Source organism: Camelina sativa, chromosome 11 (assembly GCF_000633955.1).
Source record: "Camelina sativa cultivar DH55 chromosome 11, Cs, whole genome shotgun sequence".
Classification (NCBI taxonomy): Eukaryota; Viridiplantae; Streptophyta; class Magnoliopsida; order Brassicales; family Brassicaceae; genus Camelina; species Camelina sativa.
The window spans coordinates 34783073-34800860 of NC_025695.1; the positions used below are offsets into that span (position 1 = coordinate 34783073).

Consider the following 17788-nt stretch of genomic DNA (forward strand, 5'->3'; position numbering starts at 1 on the left):
GCCAAACCTTGGAAATACTAAACACATGTGAAGTAGCAAATGTTTAAGTTTATTTATTTATTGGAAATTGCGTGTGAGATTGAAGTTTATAGTTGATTGAATTGTTTGGTTATTATTTTAATTATAGTAATTGTTGCATTTTAGGTTCATGTTCTATCACATTATAGCTTATGATCATTGTTGTGTGATTTGTTTGATGTGAGCTATAACGTAATAGAACATGAACCTAAAGTGAAACAATTACTATAATAAACATAAAACCCAAACAATTCAATAAACTATAAACTAACCTCACACGCAGTTTCAAAATAAATAAATAAAACCTATATGTGCTATTCCACATGTGTTTGGTACTTACAAGGGTCGGCTGAAGCTGCACTTGGTTTTACGTCTCCGACTAGCTAGATCCACTTGAACTCGAAAGCTCTAGATTTCACATCATTAAGATAAGCTTAAATTGGGATCTAAACAGAAAAGCTAGGAGGGAAATTGAAACTAAGACTAAGATACTTACCTATTCGCTTGCTAACTTCTTCGACAAACTTCCTTGAGCTGCTCAGAAACTTCTAGAGTCTTCAAAATCGAAATAGGAATTTTAACTAAGGTTTTTGGTTGATTTTTGGTGTGCTAAAACTAATGAACGAAGGCTGCCTATTTTTACTCTCCTAAAGTCGGTGTTAAGGTTGTTTAGTCACCTAAACTAGTGTCTCACATTCACTTCTCCACCAATCACAACTTTCCATTCTAAATTAACCGTACTTATCCACTTCTTAAAGATAACACATGGCACAACAGCTCACCAACTCCTCTATCCTGTTTTATTGGCTGAGAATGGCAAAATTACTTTTGACCTGTTGTGATTGTTAGAGAAGTGAACGTTATAGCTCACATCAAACAAATCACACAACAATGATCATAAGCTATAATGTGATAGAACACGAACCTAAAATGCAACAATTACTATAATTAAAATAATAACCAAACAATTCAATCAACTATAAACTTCAATCTCACACGCAATTTCAAATAAATAAATAAACTTAAACATTTGCTACTCCACATGTGTTTGGTACTCACAAGGTTCGGCTGAAGCTGCACTTGGTTTTACGTCTCCGACTAGCTAGATCCACTTGAACTCGAAAGCTCTAGATTTCACATCATTAAGATAAGCTTAAATTGGGATCTAAACAGAAAAGCTAGGAGGGAAACTGAAACTAAGACTAAGCTACTTACCTATTCGCTTGCTTACTTCTTCGACAAACTTCCTTGAGCTACTCAGAAACTTCTAGAGTCTTCAAAATCGAAATAGGAATTTTAACTAAGGTTTTTGGTTGATCTTTGGTGTGCTAAAACTAATGAACGAAGGCTGCCTATTTTTACTCTCCTAAAGTCGGTGTTAAGGTTGTTTAGTCACCTAAACTAGTGTCTCACGTTCACTTCTCTACCAATCACAACTTGCCATTCCAAATTAACCATGTTTATCCACTTCTTAAAGATAACACATGGCACAACAGCTAACCAACGCCTCTATCCTGTTTTCTTGGCTGATAATGAGCCACTTGGTCGTCTCTTGACCAATCAAAACACTTCTAATTGATTCTAAGCTTAACTCTCACAAGCCGTTAACCGTTTCTCGCTGGAATATCCCGTTTCGACTAGTTTTATGTGTCATTGTCCCAAAAATAATTCCTCTATGAAAAACTAATTTTTCAAGATAAAATACTCTATTTTATCTCTTTTTAGCTTCCCTAAAATCCTCAAACTCAAATAAAATTAACCGAATCACTTTTCCTTTCGGTGATCGGCTAAAAGAGTCTTTGGCAACTTGATTTTCTAAAAGAAAATTATTTCTTAGCTCCAACTTGGTTTTTACTTCTTCTTACAGCCTTCTCAACTTCTTCTTAATTTATTTCATGGTCATGTCCATGTCATTCCCGTATATTTTTAGGTTTAGTATGGAGTATTACATTCTCCTCTTCTTAATAGAATTCATCCTCGAATTCTCCTTAGCTTCACCTTGGTTCTTCTACTGACTCAATCTCCTATTTGGCCTCTTATCTTTCGAGACTTCTTCCTTTTCCTTCATTTTCTAGCTTGGTCAATTTTGTCTTGGCGTTGTATGAAAATCTTGTATTAGCTTGACTTCGATCTTTTCTTCTGTTTTTGGATACCACTCTTGAACTCTTTCTTTAAGTTCTTGCTATTAGAACTTCAATACTCCCCTCTTCATAATTCATCTTTAGTCGCTTCCGTTACGACTTTTTTTGATTTCACAATCTTAGAAGTCGGGTCCATCCTGACTTCTAGTAAGGTACTATGCTTTGTTTTTGGACTGCATGATACAACACTTCACTTGAATCTTCTCCATTATTTTCTTGCATCCTCTTTGAATTCTTCAGTTCCACCTTCTTCTTAGTTCATGGCTCCTTTTATATTTTTCTTGTTTTTTGATAATCTTTGGTTTACTGCTCTCCTCATCGTTAATTTTTCTTTATTATTGCTATTGCCAAATTCAAATACATGATTTCTCAATCTCGCATCAAATATGATTACACACCTTCTTCAGATATTATTTTACATGCAAACCATCATTCAACCTATTATCTTATTAACTTATTTACATCAATTTATGAATCACCTAATCATATATTACCGTTGGAACATTCTCTTTAGGACCACCTAAAGAATACAGTATGCCAAATATATGTCTTTTTACTTTCACTTAATTTGCATAATTTATTTAACCATAAAAACTGTTGACAAAAAGATTTTTTGAATAAAATTATATCACATAGCAATAATTGATGACATATTTATTATAAAAAAAAAACTAAGATAAAAAAATCTATGTGATTGCAATGAGCATATGACCAACCAATAAAAGTTGAGAAACTAAGAAATAAAAATTGTAAACAACAAAGGATGATATTGTGAGTCTTAGATAAATCTGAAAGTAGAACTTATGAGTAAGAAATTCAAAATACTACAATTAAATTAAAACTATTAGAAAATAAGAAACATCTATTGATCTTACATTTTATAACTATAAAAAAAAATCAAAATAAACAATATCAAAGTTTCTAAGAAACTATCACATACTTCTAATTAGAAAATGAAATGGAATAAATAATGCAAGTTTTTAAAATTAAATCATGACATTATTAGCATGATAATATATGATCAATCTTATGTAAATTGAAGCTGAATTTAGAAATCAAAATAATTAATCTAAAAAGGAAATTAAGAAATTAAATATAAAATTATAGACACCATCTTATTTAAACTTTCTATAATTCAAAGATGAAAAGAGAATTTTTTTAAAAAAATACTACATTTTAAATGACGACAAAACATACTAAACTAAGTAAAACAAATATGAAAAAAGGAAAAATTACATATTATAATATAAAAACTGCACAGTATTTAACCGGCAGAATTGACAGCAATCATATTAATAAGTAACTTTAAAACCAAATTTTATATAAAAAAATATATATTATATCATTGTTTGTCTTTTTATATCCTCGTCAACCCCTAAGTTTAGTTAGACGGTTTTATCAATTTTAGACACAAAAGATTATTTAAGGATAACCACATAACAAACTCAATCTCCACTTATCGATGACTACGCTGATTTTTGTAAGATTATTTCGGTATATTTAGTTATAGATGACTACGCTGATTTTGAATATTTATCGGTGTTTAACATCCAAATTTTGAATATTTATGTTTATTTATCTTACTTATTTTTGATTTCAAGACAAAACCCTTGAAAAAATAATCAGAGTTTTATAGCCCTAGAATGAGATTGCAGATAATTTCACAGAAAATCATAAAATCATTCAAAAACGTATCTATTTTGAGATCAATACACCCTAAGTGATGAAGTGTGTGCTTGAGTTGCTTTTGTCTCACACAAAACAAACCCTCACGTCTAAACCTTTCAAATACCAAAACACCTCTCGAAATCAGAATAAGCAAGAAGCGAAAAAGCATTCCAACCATTTTTTCTCTATTTTCTTTCTTTAACTTATACATCAAAAATAACGTAATAACTACATCAATATACTTAAAATCAAAGTGTCTTTAATTAGGAATCTTGTTTCCTGTGTTTAATATCTTTCTATCAAACGTATATAAAATATATATAAAGAAAGAGAGAGATATAGAAACTCTATAAGTGATGGGGAGGCTCAAGCATTAGATGTATCAGAGGAGAGAGGCTGAAGTTCTTGTTCTTTAACAGCAGCACTTACAGGCTCATAAGTAGCTTCCTCTTGCTTTCTACGTCTCCACACCAATACAAGTTTGATCATCGCCGAAGTAACCAGCAATGATATCACCACTCCCGCAACCACCCCGAGTACGTGTTTCTCCCACCAGCTCCTGACAAAAGCATCACTACAAACCCGTAAGACAGATCAAACCCACTAAACCAGTGTGACCATAGATATGAGAGCAATGGAACTTACTGTTTCTGCTTTTGCTCAGCCTTCCATTCTAGCAACTTGTAGCTTCCAAATTGTCCAGGTAGGCGTAATCGGTTTTCCTTCAGAAGCAGCATTATGTTCTGCAATCAGGTACAAAGTACAACTCACATCTATTTATTTGCGTATGAAAACACTTATACCATCATTTGTAAGGAAAAAGACAACTACCAGCGCCGTAGTATTGGAAATGTACTCAGATGATTGTGCGGGAAAGATTCCCCATTTCAGGCGATACTCATTTCCCCTGGACGAGATATTCAGCAAGTGAACCTAACAAAAAGAATAGCCACTGGGACGATTTAATCACAAAGAAAGCACCTCAGACAGAGAAAAACTAGTCAAATGATTGTTTAGAAGCATGCCTGTGAACTTTTAATGTCTAACTCATGGGCAATGAAATCAGCCATCTCTGAGAACTCAGGCTTCTGTGAAGAATTATTCACGCTAATTGACACTTCGAAGGTGATAACTCCAACTCGGAAAACACCTACATGTTCGTGAGATATAGCCACAAACAAGTTAACGCCAAAATAGAAAAGAAAATGAAGTTCTGATGTAGCCAATGACAGTGCTATGGATGATGTTGATGAGGCTCTGGGTAATAACGACTAATTTATTTTAGGAGTAATTTAATTTAGTTTAGGAGGAATTTCACTTTTTCATCACCAGAAAACCAGACTTTCAATGCGGATATATAGTCTTCCAAAAGAATTTAGAATAATGGCATGTCCAAGAAATGTTTCGATTCAGCAAACTTCTGAATAATTTTCTCAATATATACAATGACAGATATAGGTTCTACTCGTTTGCAGTCGCTAGCGACCAACGACTGCGACTACGACAGCGACTAGCAACATAGAGACATACAAGGCTAAACTACCTGGAAGATCAGTGGTAGAAGACTCGCTTGTAGCGGGACTTGGAGAAATACTAGAACTTTTATTTTGGGAAACTGGTGAAGTAGGCGCAGGAGAATCTGGTGCCGCAAGCCTCCTCCATAGATCAGAACAGTTGGTCTTCAGAAACCCGAGCTTATCATTCTCACGATCATACGTGACAAGCGTATTGCGGACAACAATTCCTGGTCACAATGTAAGATGTACCAACTTTATACTCATAAGATGAAGAAGGCAAACCCCAACATTAGATATTGAAACTGACTTGATAAGACAGGAAAACACATGGTCTGCTTTGACACTAAAGCCTAAATGATAAAATGCTTTCATGGAAATGAGAATGCATGCAAGATATGTAAATTGATTTTGCATGCAGTACCTCCTAGGAGTGTCGTTGAGTCTCTATCAGGAAATATTCCAAGGCAGTATGCGCCTCTAACTTTAGTGTGCTATAAGCATGTCAGGAAGGCAAATGGAAACTGTTAATACTTGCCTGAAGGATCAAACAAGTACTTACAAGAAAAAGATTAGCCAAATTTACTTTATCAAGTTATTACCCTGAATAAGTAGTTCTCAGGAGAAAGAATCAGTTTCTGACCGTTTCCGAATTCCATAGCGATCTCAGGAAAAAAATTGTGTATCTCAGCCACATCCCTGATTGGTATCCAAATGCAGTATCCTTAGAAAACATATAAAATTTGAAATTCCGTGATATTGTTGTTTAAACAAACCTCCCAGCGCCAGAGAAACAAACATCATCATAATTTGGGTCTGGACCATGGATCCGTTTCAGAGATGGAATTTCCTTAATGACCTGCAATACCACATAATCACATGCGATTACAATAAGGAAGAAACATCAGCATTTGTCTCCTACAATTTATACTATAAGCTCAAAAAGCACAATCTTTTGTCGAAGGTTTTCTATTAGGCATGACAGGAATATTTTACACTGCTCTAGCAACTCACTAAAAGAATATAATTTCTTAATGTCTAATGGATTGTAATTGTGATGATGTGCTTCATTACTCGAATAAAAAATAACATAAACAGGAAGCAGTTAACATAAATGCTTCAGAGACCAAAACAAACTAGTGAGAATAGAGACTCGTAAAGTGGAAAGAGGAGAGATGAGCATATATATATGTTGTATACTCGTGATACAACATAAACAGGAATCTCTTAACACCAATGCTTCAGAGATTAAAAAAAAACCAGTGGAGGATAGAGACTCGTAAAGAGGAAAGAGCAGAGAGATGAGCAAACATTTTATACGACTTAAAATATCTTACCGCAGCCTTAATGGCTATAAACGCTTCCTTGGGGAAATAAGCATATGTTGTTCCACTATCCAAAACGGTTCCATGCTTTCCATTAAAGACCTTTGGGTTTAGCTTTAGAGACTTGCCAGCAACATGCATTTGTTTCAGGTCAATGTTATAATACGGACTGCAAACACCCGAAACTACAGTGATGTTGTGAGAAGCTCGAAATCTACTCCCAAAATACAAACAAACCAACTGCAAATATTATGAAGTTACTCTACCTGCGGAAAGGATCGGAATGAGAAAACACCATTCCAGCAGGAGGAGATATTTTACCAAGTACCATAGCACCACCCCCAACTTCCATGCCTCCATAACACAACGAAAACGTATCCTCGATAACACCCTTATCAACAAGCTGATCAACAACACTAAGCTTACCACGACCTAAGCCCATTATACCATCAGCACGTTGGCTAAAAAGATCGCCAGTTTCCACATTCTCACATCCAAAAACAGCACGTTGCGGAGAAAGCTGACTCTCGTTACCAAAAGATATCAAATCCTCACTTAAAACCCCACTACTCGAACTCATCTCAGCATAACGTCTTTCGTAAACACATAATTTCCCTTCATCATCACAATTACAGTCAGGATTACATTTCAAAGCCTGGTAACTACTAGATAACTCAGGTTGAAACTTCGGATCCTGAAAACAGTAATAACAAAATCCCTCAGGTCAATCATGCTACAAAACCAACAACAGTTTCTAAGCTTAGTCACACAAGCAAGACTCACCTGATGCTTCCCACACTGTTTACAAGTGGAGCAAGGAACGTAAGTAACAGTACTACCAGTATCTACAATCAAAGCAAACTCTTGTGGTGGTGTTCCAATCCATAATCGTGTAGTGTAGTAGCTGTATAAAGATGAGTCATAAACCACACTATAGGACTAAATTGGTAATTAAATCGAGAAAAAGACGAACCCGTTAGAGAGGAGGTCATCGTAGAGTTTCATGTGAGCGTTAGGGAGCTGAGATTGATGGAGACGACGGCGGCGGCGAATATCATCGACTCGCGGCGGTAAAGAAGAGTAGTTTAGCGGGAAAATCATAGGCGATTCATCAGCGGTGGTCAGATCGAAGAAGAATATAGAGACGGTGGTGATGAAGAGAAGGAGGATGAGGAGGAGCGAAGCTCGATCCATGAGTGGTGGATTGAGGAGATCAGTGGATTGGGATTTAAATTGGAGAACGCCGGTGGCGACGGAGGGGGTTTAAGCGGAGTCAACTCCACCGTGGCTCCGTCGTAGATCCTTCGTCGTCGAGACAAAATGAAAAGAGAAAGAGAGAATGAAATGGTCTCTCTATTTTATTATTTTCCATCTTTGTGCCTCTTAAACACGAATAATGTACTGACACGTGGCGATTTAGTAAGTCTGTTAAAGTCAACGATCACAACTCCTTTACCTCCTTTAGAGCGCGTTATGATCACTACAACAAATCTTAACTTACTAGTACTACAATGAAAATACAAAACCAAATTTGTGTTGGTTATATTATCACCGGACAGGACGCCTTAATCAAATCAATGAAGTTTTATATGCAACCTTTGTGAAACCTCATTGTTTTCGTGTCATGATATGGGAGAGAACCCAAACGCGAAGAAGCCAGCCTTTCAAAAGTGGTGGTTAACCTAAGTGCCATTCTCCTTAACTTCCACACTGATGTCGTTCATTTTGAGGATTCCAAATGGATAAACCATCCTCTTCACTCCACACTCACATTGACCACCACGCTGCTGTCACATTTACGTTAGAGGTTCACAGGACATGAAGGTTGTTGGACTGTAAATTACAATATACCAACAAGGTCCACAATAATGTGATTCGCTTTTAAGGTTTTTTTTTTTCATTGGTTTTTTTGGCCAACCAAAGCAAACTGGTATCCGATTCATGGTTCAACCGGTTCAGCCGACCATTCCGGTTTTTTTGTTTTGTTTTAAAACACTGATAAGATCAAAGAAAATTTATTTGAGACAATTAAAGCACAAAAGCTCAATAATCACTTTTTTCTTTATAGAGTTGACATTTATAGTACTAAATAATAAAAGGGCAAAAGCAGCCTCATTGTATTTTACGAAAAAACCCACAATATTTATGATGTTAATAAAAAGCCCACGGAAGACTCCAATTCGAACCAAGTTTTATATTCCAAAAAGGAAAAAAATGCTCAATCATTGGAATAGAAATTTCATCAGAACATATATAAAGTACGTATCATTCTAATTAGGACCGAGCAGAAAAAGAGATAGTCAAAGAGCTTTGACCAAAGTAAGCAATAATGGAAAAGAAGAAGAAAAAAGACAACAAACATCACGACTCTAAAATAAAGAATAGTTCGAGTTTTACATAGAGAAAAAGCTCAGAACACAACACAAAACACACATAAATCTTAAACAGACAAGACATGGTGTGTGTTTTTTGGTGCTGTGTCTAACAATTATCCTATGATTTAACAAAACGTTAAAGTAAAAGAAAACACCCACAGAGAACACTCTCACCTAGAAACATCAACAACGGCTAATCAAATACTAGTAACCAGCAACAACACAAAATCTGAATCAATCAAAACAGAGAAAGCTAACAACACCAAAGCCAACTAACAAACACCAAACAACATTGTTTCTCTTTTCTACCATTGGGCTCCTCCTCTCTCCTCTAGATATTGAGCCTCTCCAGAATCTTGTTCCCAAACTTGTTACACCTCATCAACCGAATATTACGCTCAATATGCCACCTCAACATCTGGCGCACATCATCCTGCAAACACACCAAACAAGATTCCTCATTATCTTCGCCAACCCTCTAAGCAGAGACCAATGTTTTAGACAAACGTATAAGCACACGCGGCCTTTACCTTAGAGACAAACCATGCGGTTTGAATGACATAGTTCCCAAACGGGTCGAGAAGAAGTGTATCAATCTCTTGAACCAAGTCATTTACGATCAACCTAGTGTTGATACTCTTTAGCTGCAGCAACTTCTGGACAGCATGACTTCCATATTTGTTACGGGCGAGGTATGCATAGCTCCCTAACAGCTGTACCACGAGCGCTTCTGTCACCTGTTGGTTTTCCAGCTCCACGACATACTGTACCACGTAGTTTCTGAAAGGAAAACATACTTGTGAGTAATAAACACTAAAGACGGTTTGTGTATCATTCATCATCTAATGCTTACCCGTAGCAGTTCAAGCAGAGTTTCAACGCATGAGTGATTATCTCGATAATAAAACGCTGCCTTATTTGAAAAGGCATCGGACGTTTATTGTTAAAACATTGCTGTATCAGGCTGCAGCCGTGTTGATCAATCGCTATCTGGTAACAATGTCCAGCTACAACTTCAACAAGATGCTGCGAAAGATAAAAGACAAAACACAGATGGAGAAGAAAAAGTGTCATTTCCTCAAGAATACTATAAGAAAATATGATCCAGGGTCTACCATGGCTCATTTTACTTGTACCACAAGAAATAAAGTTACTAAGGTTAGACCATACTACAGATTCTAGGATACGTTTCAGTCATGACTTCAATAAAAAATCTTGAACTGAATAAAACAGATGGATTCTCTTCAACTATATGGTATAAGAAAGTGACTTGAAGCTTGATAAAGAAGGGCTCATGTTAGTAAGCAAAAGTACTAAACAACTCTATGACCAGAGACAAAGATTCATCAGATGAATAGATTTCATGTTTATCAACAGAAGGATCATTACTAACCAACTTAAATTTTGAGGTATCCATTCACATTCACATAACAAAGGACCAACCATCTCTAACATAATATACTTCCAAGTACTGAAGCAGACTACTGCGAATGACATGCTTACCCTACACTGCGGGAAAGTAAACTGGCAAAAGCATTCCAGAATCACTTCTTTAGCATTGCTGCTCCTTGTCAACCGGAGTGCTACCGTGGTTATAGCTCCCAGGAAGCGCAAAATTTGATCCTCCCCACAACGAAGTCTTGTATTAATCACCAGCCATTTCATTGCCTTGCTTCTGATATCTTCAAAACAAAGAGATTACTAGTTACAAACTATAGCAATCACAAAAACAAAGATTCACCCTAAACAATGCATTAATCATATATCAAAGGTAAAAAAAAAAAGATTCAGAAGTGTGTACCCGAGTGGATCAAAGCATAGGTTAACAAACTGAGACTGGGACTGAGTAACCATATCAAGAATCTGAATGATCTGTTCGGGGCTGCATTTGTCCATAAGCCTCCTAACGACATCATTAGCATGAGAATCCACCATCAAGTCAAAGAGATGTGCAAAGAGAGCGTTGTAGATCACATCAACGCTCTCCTGAGGACCCAAGAGAAGCATCAGCAGATGGTCTCTCAAATCTTTATCTTTAGCCATCGAAAGTATGGATGGCGGCTCCCTCCAGTTCGCCATAGCCAACGCCTGATCATGGTTATAACCAGAACCCATCCAAGGATTGTTCATTCCAGTCCCAAAACCATTACTGTAATCCCAAGGGTTCTGATCTGAGACATGGTTTCTTGAAGAATAAGAAACTCCATTCATGATACCATTGTTAAGCAACCCATAAGTATCATACGACGATCGATTAGAACAATCGTTCTGAACAGACAGTCTCTGCTGCATCTGATTAAACCTCTGCATCCCTTCTAATTCACGCTGGTAGTAATTAAACCTCTGCATCCCTTCTAATTCACGCTGGTAGTAAGCAGCACTCAGAGGAGGCATGTACCCATTACCACCACCACCAACAACAACAACGCCACTACCGCCGCCGTTGATCACATGATTGTACCGATTAGGGGGCATCGGTTGACTGTTCTGACGAACAGTTGAATCAGAGAAAGAGAGGCCACCAAAAGAGGATTCTAGGGTTTGCAGGTCATTCAAGAAACCATTAGAAACCCTCTGGTGAGAACTCTCCGGTTGATGAAACTGAGACGACGGCTGCTGCTGCATCTGTGGTGCTTGTGACTGAGACCCACCTCGCCTAAACGTTGCCGTTTCCGGAGTCTCCTCCGCCGTTGACCAGATGTCGCGTTCGCCGTTAGTGTTGACACGAAACTTCTTGTCCATGACTCTCCAAGGAAGCTGAAAAAATCTAGGGAAATTAAAAAAAAAAAAAGAAGAGAAAAGTGAAAATATATATATTAGGGAAAAAACTAAGAAAGAGTACTTTTTTTATCTGTAAAAAAATTTAATACGAAGGGAAAGAAAAAGGAAGGTGAGATACTTAAGAGGATTTAGGGATTAATGGAGGAAGACGTGATTACGGTAAACTTAATTGCAGAGACAAAAAAAATAAAAAACAAAAGAAAACTTAAGAAAAAGAGAGATTGAATACGTTTTTTGAGAAATCTCTCTTCTGCGTCTTCTTAAATTTTTATTTCCCATGCACATTAATATATTCCAAGTCAAAGTCTGATGTACTTTTTCTCACAATTTCAATCTTTTTTTTTTCACCATAATTACCTCAGAAAATCTATCGTAATCTTTTGTATATATCTAAATCTACACTTAGAATCTTTAAAATCAAATCAAATAAATATAAAATCTAATATATTTTCATAAAAATAAAATAAAATAAAATATAATATAATATTACTTGAAAATTAACCATACTTTGTAAATTAAACCTGAATTGATGATTGAACCAGTTCAATTGCAAATCGAATATCAATTTTTAGGTTCACCCTAAGAATCTATAGAATATAAGATACCTAAAACACCAATAAAAAGAGAGAAATTCCGGTAAAATTGATCGAACCACCAACCCTCCAAAACTCTACATTTATTTGTGAAAGATTTACAACATTATCTTTTTTTGAATTTTTTTGCTGATTCATTCGATGAATGATAAACAATGTTTTGAACTTGGAATAAAGACGACAAGAAGAATAAAATTATCAAATATTAAAGAAGAAGAAACAAATGATGAGAAATAAAGAAAACTCACACAAGGGAGGTGGCGGTGCTTGTAACAAAAAAAAAAGATTTTTAGAGTTAAGAGTCTAGGATTTTCTTTAAAATATCTTATTTTATTAAAATATTTAATTCCACCTAATTATTTCAAAATTATTCTTAGCAATTATAATTGTTCCTATATTTTTATAATTTTTTTTATTATAAAAGATATTAAAAACAACATTTTATAAACCAAACCGGGAAAGTTGAGTGAACCGATTCAATTGTAAATAGGATATTAGTCTTTAAATTTATTGTCAAAATTGATAGAAGAGAAAATACCTAAAACTTCAGTAAAAACAAAGAAATTCAACAAAATGGATCAAACCAACAACACTCCAAACGTGGTGTTTACTTGTAAAAATTTCAAACCATTATTTTTCCAATTTGTTTTGATGATTTGTTTCATAAATTCTTAAACAATGTTTTGAACTCGAAATAGAGATGAGGAGAAGAATAAAATAATCATTTTTTTGTCAACAGCTTTATAAAATTAGCTCAAACGAATAAATTTTTAAAAACATTGTTTTATATAAATTCAAGAGCGGTTCAATACGTATTTTACATGTCAAATTATCTACTTTGATATTAGCTTGACAAAGTAATAAAAGTAAAGAAAAGGTAAAGAATTCTCCCTTATCGCTCTGCATCTCTTTGAGTTATGCTGAAAAACTTGGCCACTCAGCTGGAAAATAAACAGTTTTCATCAAATTCGAGTAGTCTGTAAAAAACTTATCGCTTCTTTGCCACAATTATACGCTTTATTGCCCACATTAGTTCTTTCACCTATGTATGTATCACATATGTATGTAGAAAAACCAGACTTTTCTGAAGAATAAAATAATCAATATTATAGGAGAAGAAATATAATGATGAGAAATAAAGGAAAACCACAAAAAAAAAGAAAGAAAAGAGGAAAAAGAAAGGTGGTGGCACTTGTAAGAGAGATAAAAAATGAGAAGATTGTTGGGATTAAGGATCTAGGGTTTCCTTTAAAATATCTTTATTTTTTTATTAAAATGTTTAATTTCACTTAATTATTTTTAATTTATTTGTTCCGTGTCAATTTTACAATTTCAATCATTAAACTATATATTTTATTTTTACGAAAATTACATAACAGAATCTATCATATTTTTCATATACATATATATCTAAACCTACACTTAAAATATTTATCATATAAAATATATATATATATATAATATAATATTTTCACATAAAAATGAAATAAAATAAAATCATATTTTACTTGAAAACCGTCTTTTGTAACCAAACCTGAGTAGATGATTGAAACGGTTCAATTGCAAATCAGATATCAGTTTTTAGGTTCATTGTCATAATTTATAGAAGATATGATACCTAAAACATCAGTAAACATAGAAAAACATGGTAAAATTTATCGAACCAACAACCCTCCGAAACTCTATATTTATTTGTTAAAGATTTACACAATTATATTTTCTGGATTTTTTTGGTTGATTCGTTCCATAAATGATAAACAATGTGCACGACAAAAAAAAATTTGATAAATAAATATTAAAAAAGAAGAAAAATAATATAATCAAATATTAAAAAAGAAGAAAAATATAATAAGAAATAAAGAAAATTCACAAAAGAAAAGAGGAAGAAGGGAGGTGGCAGAGCTTTTAAGAGAGAAAATAAGATAAGATTTTTAGGGTTATGAGTTTAGGGTTTTTTTAAAAGTATCTTAGTTTTTAATTAAAATATTTAATTCCACCTAATTATTTTAAATTTATTTATAGGAATTTTGATTATTCCTATATTTTTATAATTTTGTTGATAATAAAAAGGATTAAAAATCTATTTTATAAACCAAACCAGGATAGATGAGTGAATCGATTCAATTGTAAATTGGATATCAGTATTTAAGTTCGTCGTCAAAATCTATAAAAGATGAAATACTTAAAACATCAGTTCCCAGATATTCAGAAAAATAGATCAAAGTATCAAACCAATAACCCTCCAAACTTGTTGTTTAATTGTTAAAGATTCTTACTATCAAAGCCTTGATGTACTTTTTCTCGTCATTTCAATGATTATTTTTTTTAACGATAATTACATTATAGTATCCATTGTATGTATATATCTAAATCTACACTTAGAATCTTTAATATCAAATAAAATAATATATTTTTTTTTTATATATTTTCACAAAAAATGAAATATAATAAAATAAGAAAATTTAGCCAAAAGTACCACATTTGCTAACAAACTTTTCAATTCTACCACCCATTAAAACTCATTTTTTCTTCTACCAAGAGGGCTACTTAAGAAGATGATAATGTCCTCAGAGTTGTGAGATGCAATTTGATATCTTTTTCTTTGAGTAATCTAACAATTGTACCACATTTTTATCACTATAGTTTTTAAAATACCATATCTCAAAACTCTTTTTTAAAATACCAGAAACATTAAATAAAATGATTATAGTATCATTAGCCAAAAACATTTGTTATTTTATTCATTCTCTTTCTCTCTCATCTTACCTTTGTCTTTTTTTTTTAATTCTCGACACTTTTTATTTTTTCCATTTTTTTTTCTCTACTTCTTTACCTTTGTTTTTTTAATTACAACTCCATTATTTTTTCTAGAAATTTAAATATAGCGGTGGAAAATTGTATCAAAAATTAAATTTAATCCACGAATATGAAAATGCACAATATTGAAGTTTTTGCTATTGCTAGACAACATTAAAGTTTTCGGTGGACAACTTTCATACTCTTAAAAATTAAACAAGTTATATGAGTTCTCCCTAGTAAATACATTGTTATGAATAATTACATTAAAATTATTTATTATTTTCTTAAATTTTGGAGTGTTGAAATTGTCCATTATCTTATTCATGTATATAACACGCGGTAGACGAAGTGTAATACTTTGATAGACAAATATCCATGATTTATCCGTAGATATGTTTATCCCCTCGAAATCGATGAACCAATTTTTTAGTGGTGGACAAGTTTACACCCTATGTATATAAACAATTCTAGCAGAAAATAAATCTTGTCCACCATTATAGAAATGCAGAATAATTAAGTTTTTGGTGGAAAACATTGAGTTTTTTAGTGGACAACAATGAAATTTTCGAGGGACAACTTTCCTACTCTTACATATGAGACAAGTTAGATGGGCTCTCCCAAGTTGTATTGACAGACAAAAATTTGAAATTTTTTTTTATTAAATTTGGTAGACAGTAATTATTGTCCACGAAGTTTGTCTTTTAGCTATTTGTAGTCCTGGGCAATCGGCAAAACCCGATTAAACCGAACCGATCAAACTGAAACATTCGGTTTTCGACAGTAAATGAGAGAGGAGGAGTTAACCGATCGGTAGGATTATTTTATGAGTTCGGAAATCGGTTTTCTCGGTTCGGTATCCGATTACCGATCGGTTTATTCGGTTTAAAGGAACATGGTATAAAAACTCAAAACCCTAGATATAATTCATTACAACAATCCTAAGAAGAAAAAAAAGATCTCTGCCTCCTTCTTCCACTCTCTTCTCCTTTACGATATTCCTTCTTCTTCTTCTCCTTTCTCTTTTTCTAGACTCTACTACATCTTTCTCTTCACATTCCCTTCATTTTTTTTCTTCTAAATCTGAAGCTTTAATCCATGGCAGCTATGACCGAGAATCTCCCTCAACTTAATCCGCCTTCAATGAGTTTACAGCGTGAGGTTCGTGTATAGATTTGATTATTGGTCTTGCATGTTTTTTCGTTGTATAGATCTTAGATTTCGTGATTATCTCGACTGATTTAGTTATTTCCTTTTTGTTTTAGTGAAAATGTTAGAAACGGATTCATCACAGCCGCAGCCGCAGCCGCAGCCGCAGCCTCAGGGAACAAGACGGGCGGAGAACATCGTTGCTGTCACGGTTCCATCACAGCCGCAGCCGCAGCCGCTCAACCAGCGGCTCATATCTTTGCGAAAACCCTAATATTTTATTGGGTTGGGCTATATTAATTGTATGTTTGGGTTTTTGTTAACTGTATTTTGGGCCTCTTATTGTATTTGTAATGGTTTTTTGTCGATTTGGATTTTGTCATAGAGTAAATTTTCATATTTTTAATATGTGAACCGAAGTAGAAACCGAATAAACCGAAGAAAAAAAATTTGGTTCAATTTCGGAATATAAATTTTAGTCAATAACCGACCTGAATAAACCGACATCCGAACCGACCTGAACCGAATTTTAATTTGGGTCTGTTCGGTGGAATTTTTAAGAAACCGAATTTTCTCTAAACGGAACAACCCGACCCAAATAATCCGATTAAACCGAATGCCCAGGGCTAACTATTTGTCTTTTTGCGTTTTCGTTATTCTTTTTATCCACATTAAATGTCGTATCATGTGTCACTGTATAAAAGGAAGAAACGACAAAATCTATTTTTTTTTAATATGTAATATTATTTAACTAGTGGTCTAACCCACAACACATATGAGATGTCATACCCACTAATCACATAACCACAACATAGTAGTATTCTAATGACTCAACTCTAGCAACCTAATAGAAGCTAGACAACACAACAACTAGCCACTAGAACATTCTCATCTTCATCGCCTGGATTCCACGATCACACTTTGCATTTACTTGCACTACAACACATATGAGATGCGTGAGTATTATTATAAACACTTAGTAAGGTAATCCTCCCATCTACTGAACTACACAAACAAACATATAATAATCAACAAACAAACCACGACAACTGCATCGACCAACACCAACCCATGCATCGACCGACACCAACTAGGGATTGTATTGACCGATGCAAGCATGCATTGACCGAAGCAAGACTCACCCGCATCGACCGACACCAATACTGCATCGACCGATGCATGCTCGACATTACACAAAATCCATAATTGCATCGATCGACACCTTCACATGGCATCGACCGATGCTCCTAGGTCAAATCGCGCTGCCCTCGCATTGCATCAACCGACGCACAAAGTTCATCGATCGATGCACATATTGAGCATCATCTTCCCCAACGCTCTTCGCCAGATCTCCATTCCTAAACCATCAAAACACGATCCACAGCCACAGAGAAGCCTCACAAAGCCCCAAGTGACACAAAAACACTC

General features: G+C 34.4%; 2 protein-coding genes and 1 long non-coding RNA gene across 8 annotated transcripts; 1 reads left to right on the plus strand and 2 right to left on the minus strand.

Annotated features, from left to right (window-relative positions):
• Positions 3991 to 8006, minus strand: LOC104725162 (aspartic proteinase-like protein 2). 6 transcript variants are annotated; one of them, XM_019233242.1, is made up of 12 exons: positions 7640 to 8006; positions 7450 to 7570; positions 6933 to 7360; positions 6679 to 6835; positions 6118 to 6200; positions 5944 to 6040; positions 5766 to 5835; positions 5371 to 5571; positions 4853 to 4977; positions 4659 to 4760; positions 4473 to 4549; positions 3991 to 4386 (listed from the first exon to the last, which is right to left on the minus strand). In XM_019233242.1, exons 1-12 carry the CDS (start codon positions 7858 to 7860, stop codon positions 4194 to 4196), a joined length of 1875 nt encoding a protein of 624 aa, XP_019088787.1. In that variant the 5' UTR covers positions 7861 to 8006; the 3' UTR covers positions 3991 to 4193. The 6 variants fall into 6 exon arrangements, with proteins under 6 accessions (XP_019088787.1, XP_010442077.1, XP_010442076.1 ...); XM_010443775.2 differs by having other exon boundaries at positions 3991 to 4401; XM_010443774.2 differs by having other exon boundaries at positions 4473 to 4570.
• On the minus strand, positions 9147 to 11783 carry LOC104725163 (putative pumilio homolog 13). Its single transcript, XM_019232462.1, has 5 exons — positions 10843 to 11783; positions 10545 to 10716; positions 9895 to 10067; positions 9572 to 9821; positions 9147 to 9474 (listed from the first exon to the last, which is right to left on the minus strand). The coding sequence occupies exons 1-5, from the start codon at positions 11781 to 11783 to the stop codon at positions 9373 to 9375; spliced, it is 1638 nt and encodes a 545-aa protein (XP_019088007.1). The 3' UTR covers positions 9147 to 9372.
• On the plus strand, positions 16137 to 16819 carry LOC104725165. Its single transcript, XR_757843.2, has 2 exons — positions 16137 to 16372; positions 16477 to 16819. It is a non-coding gene; the product is annotated as an uncharacterized LOC104725165 (long non-coding RNA).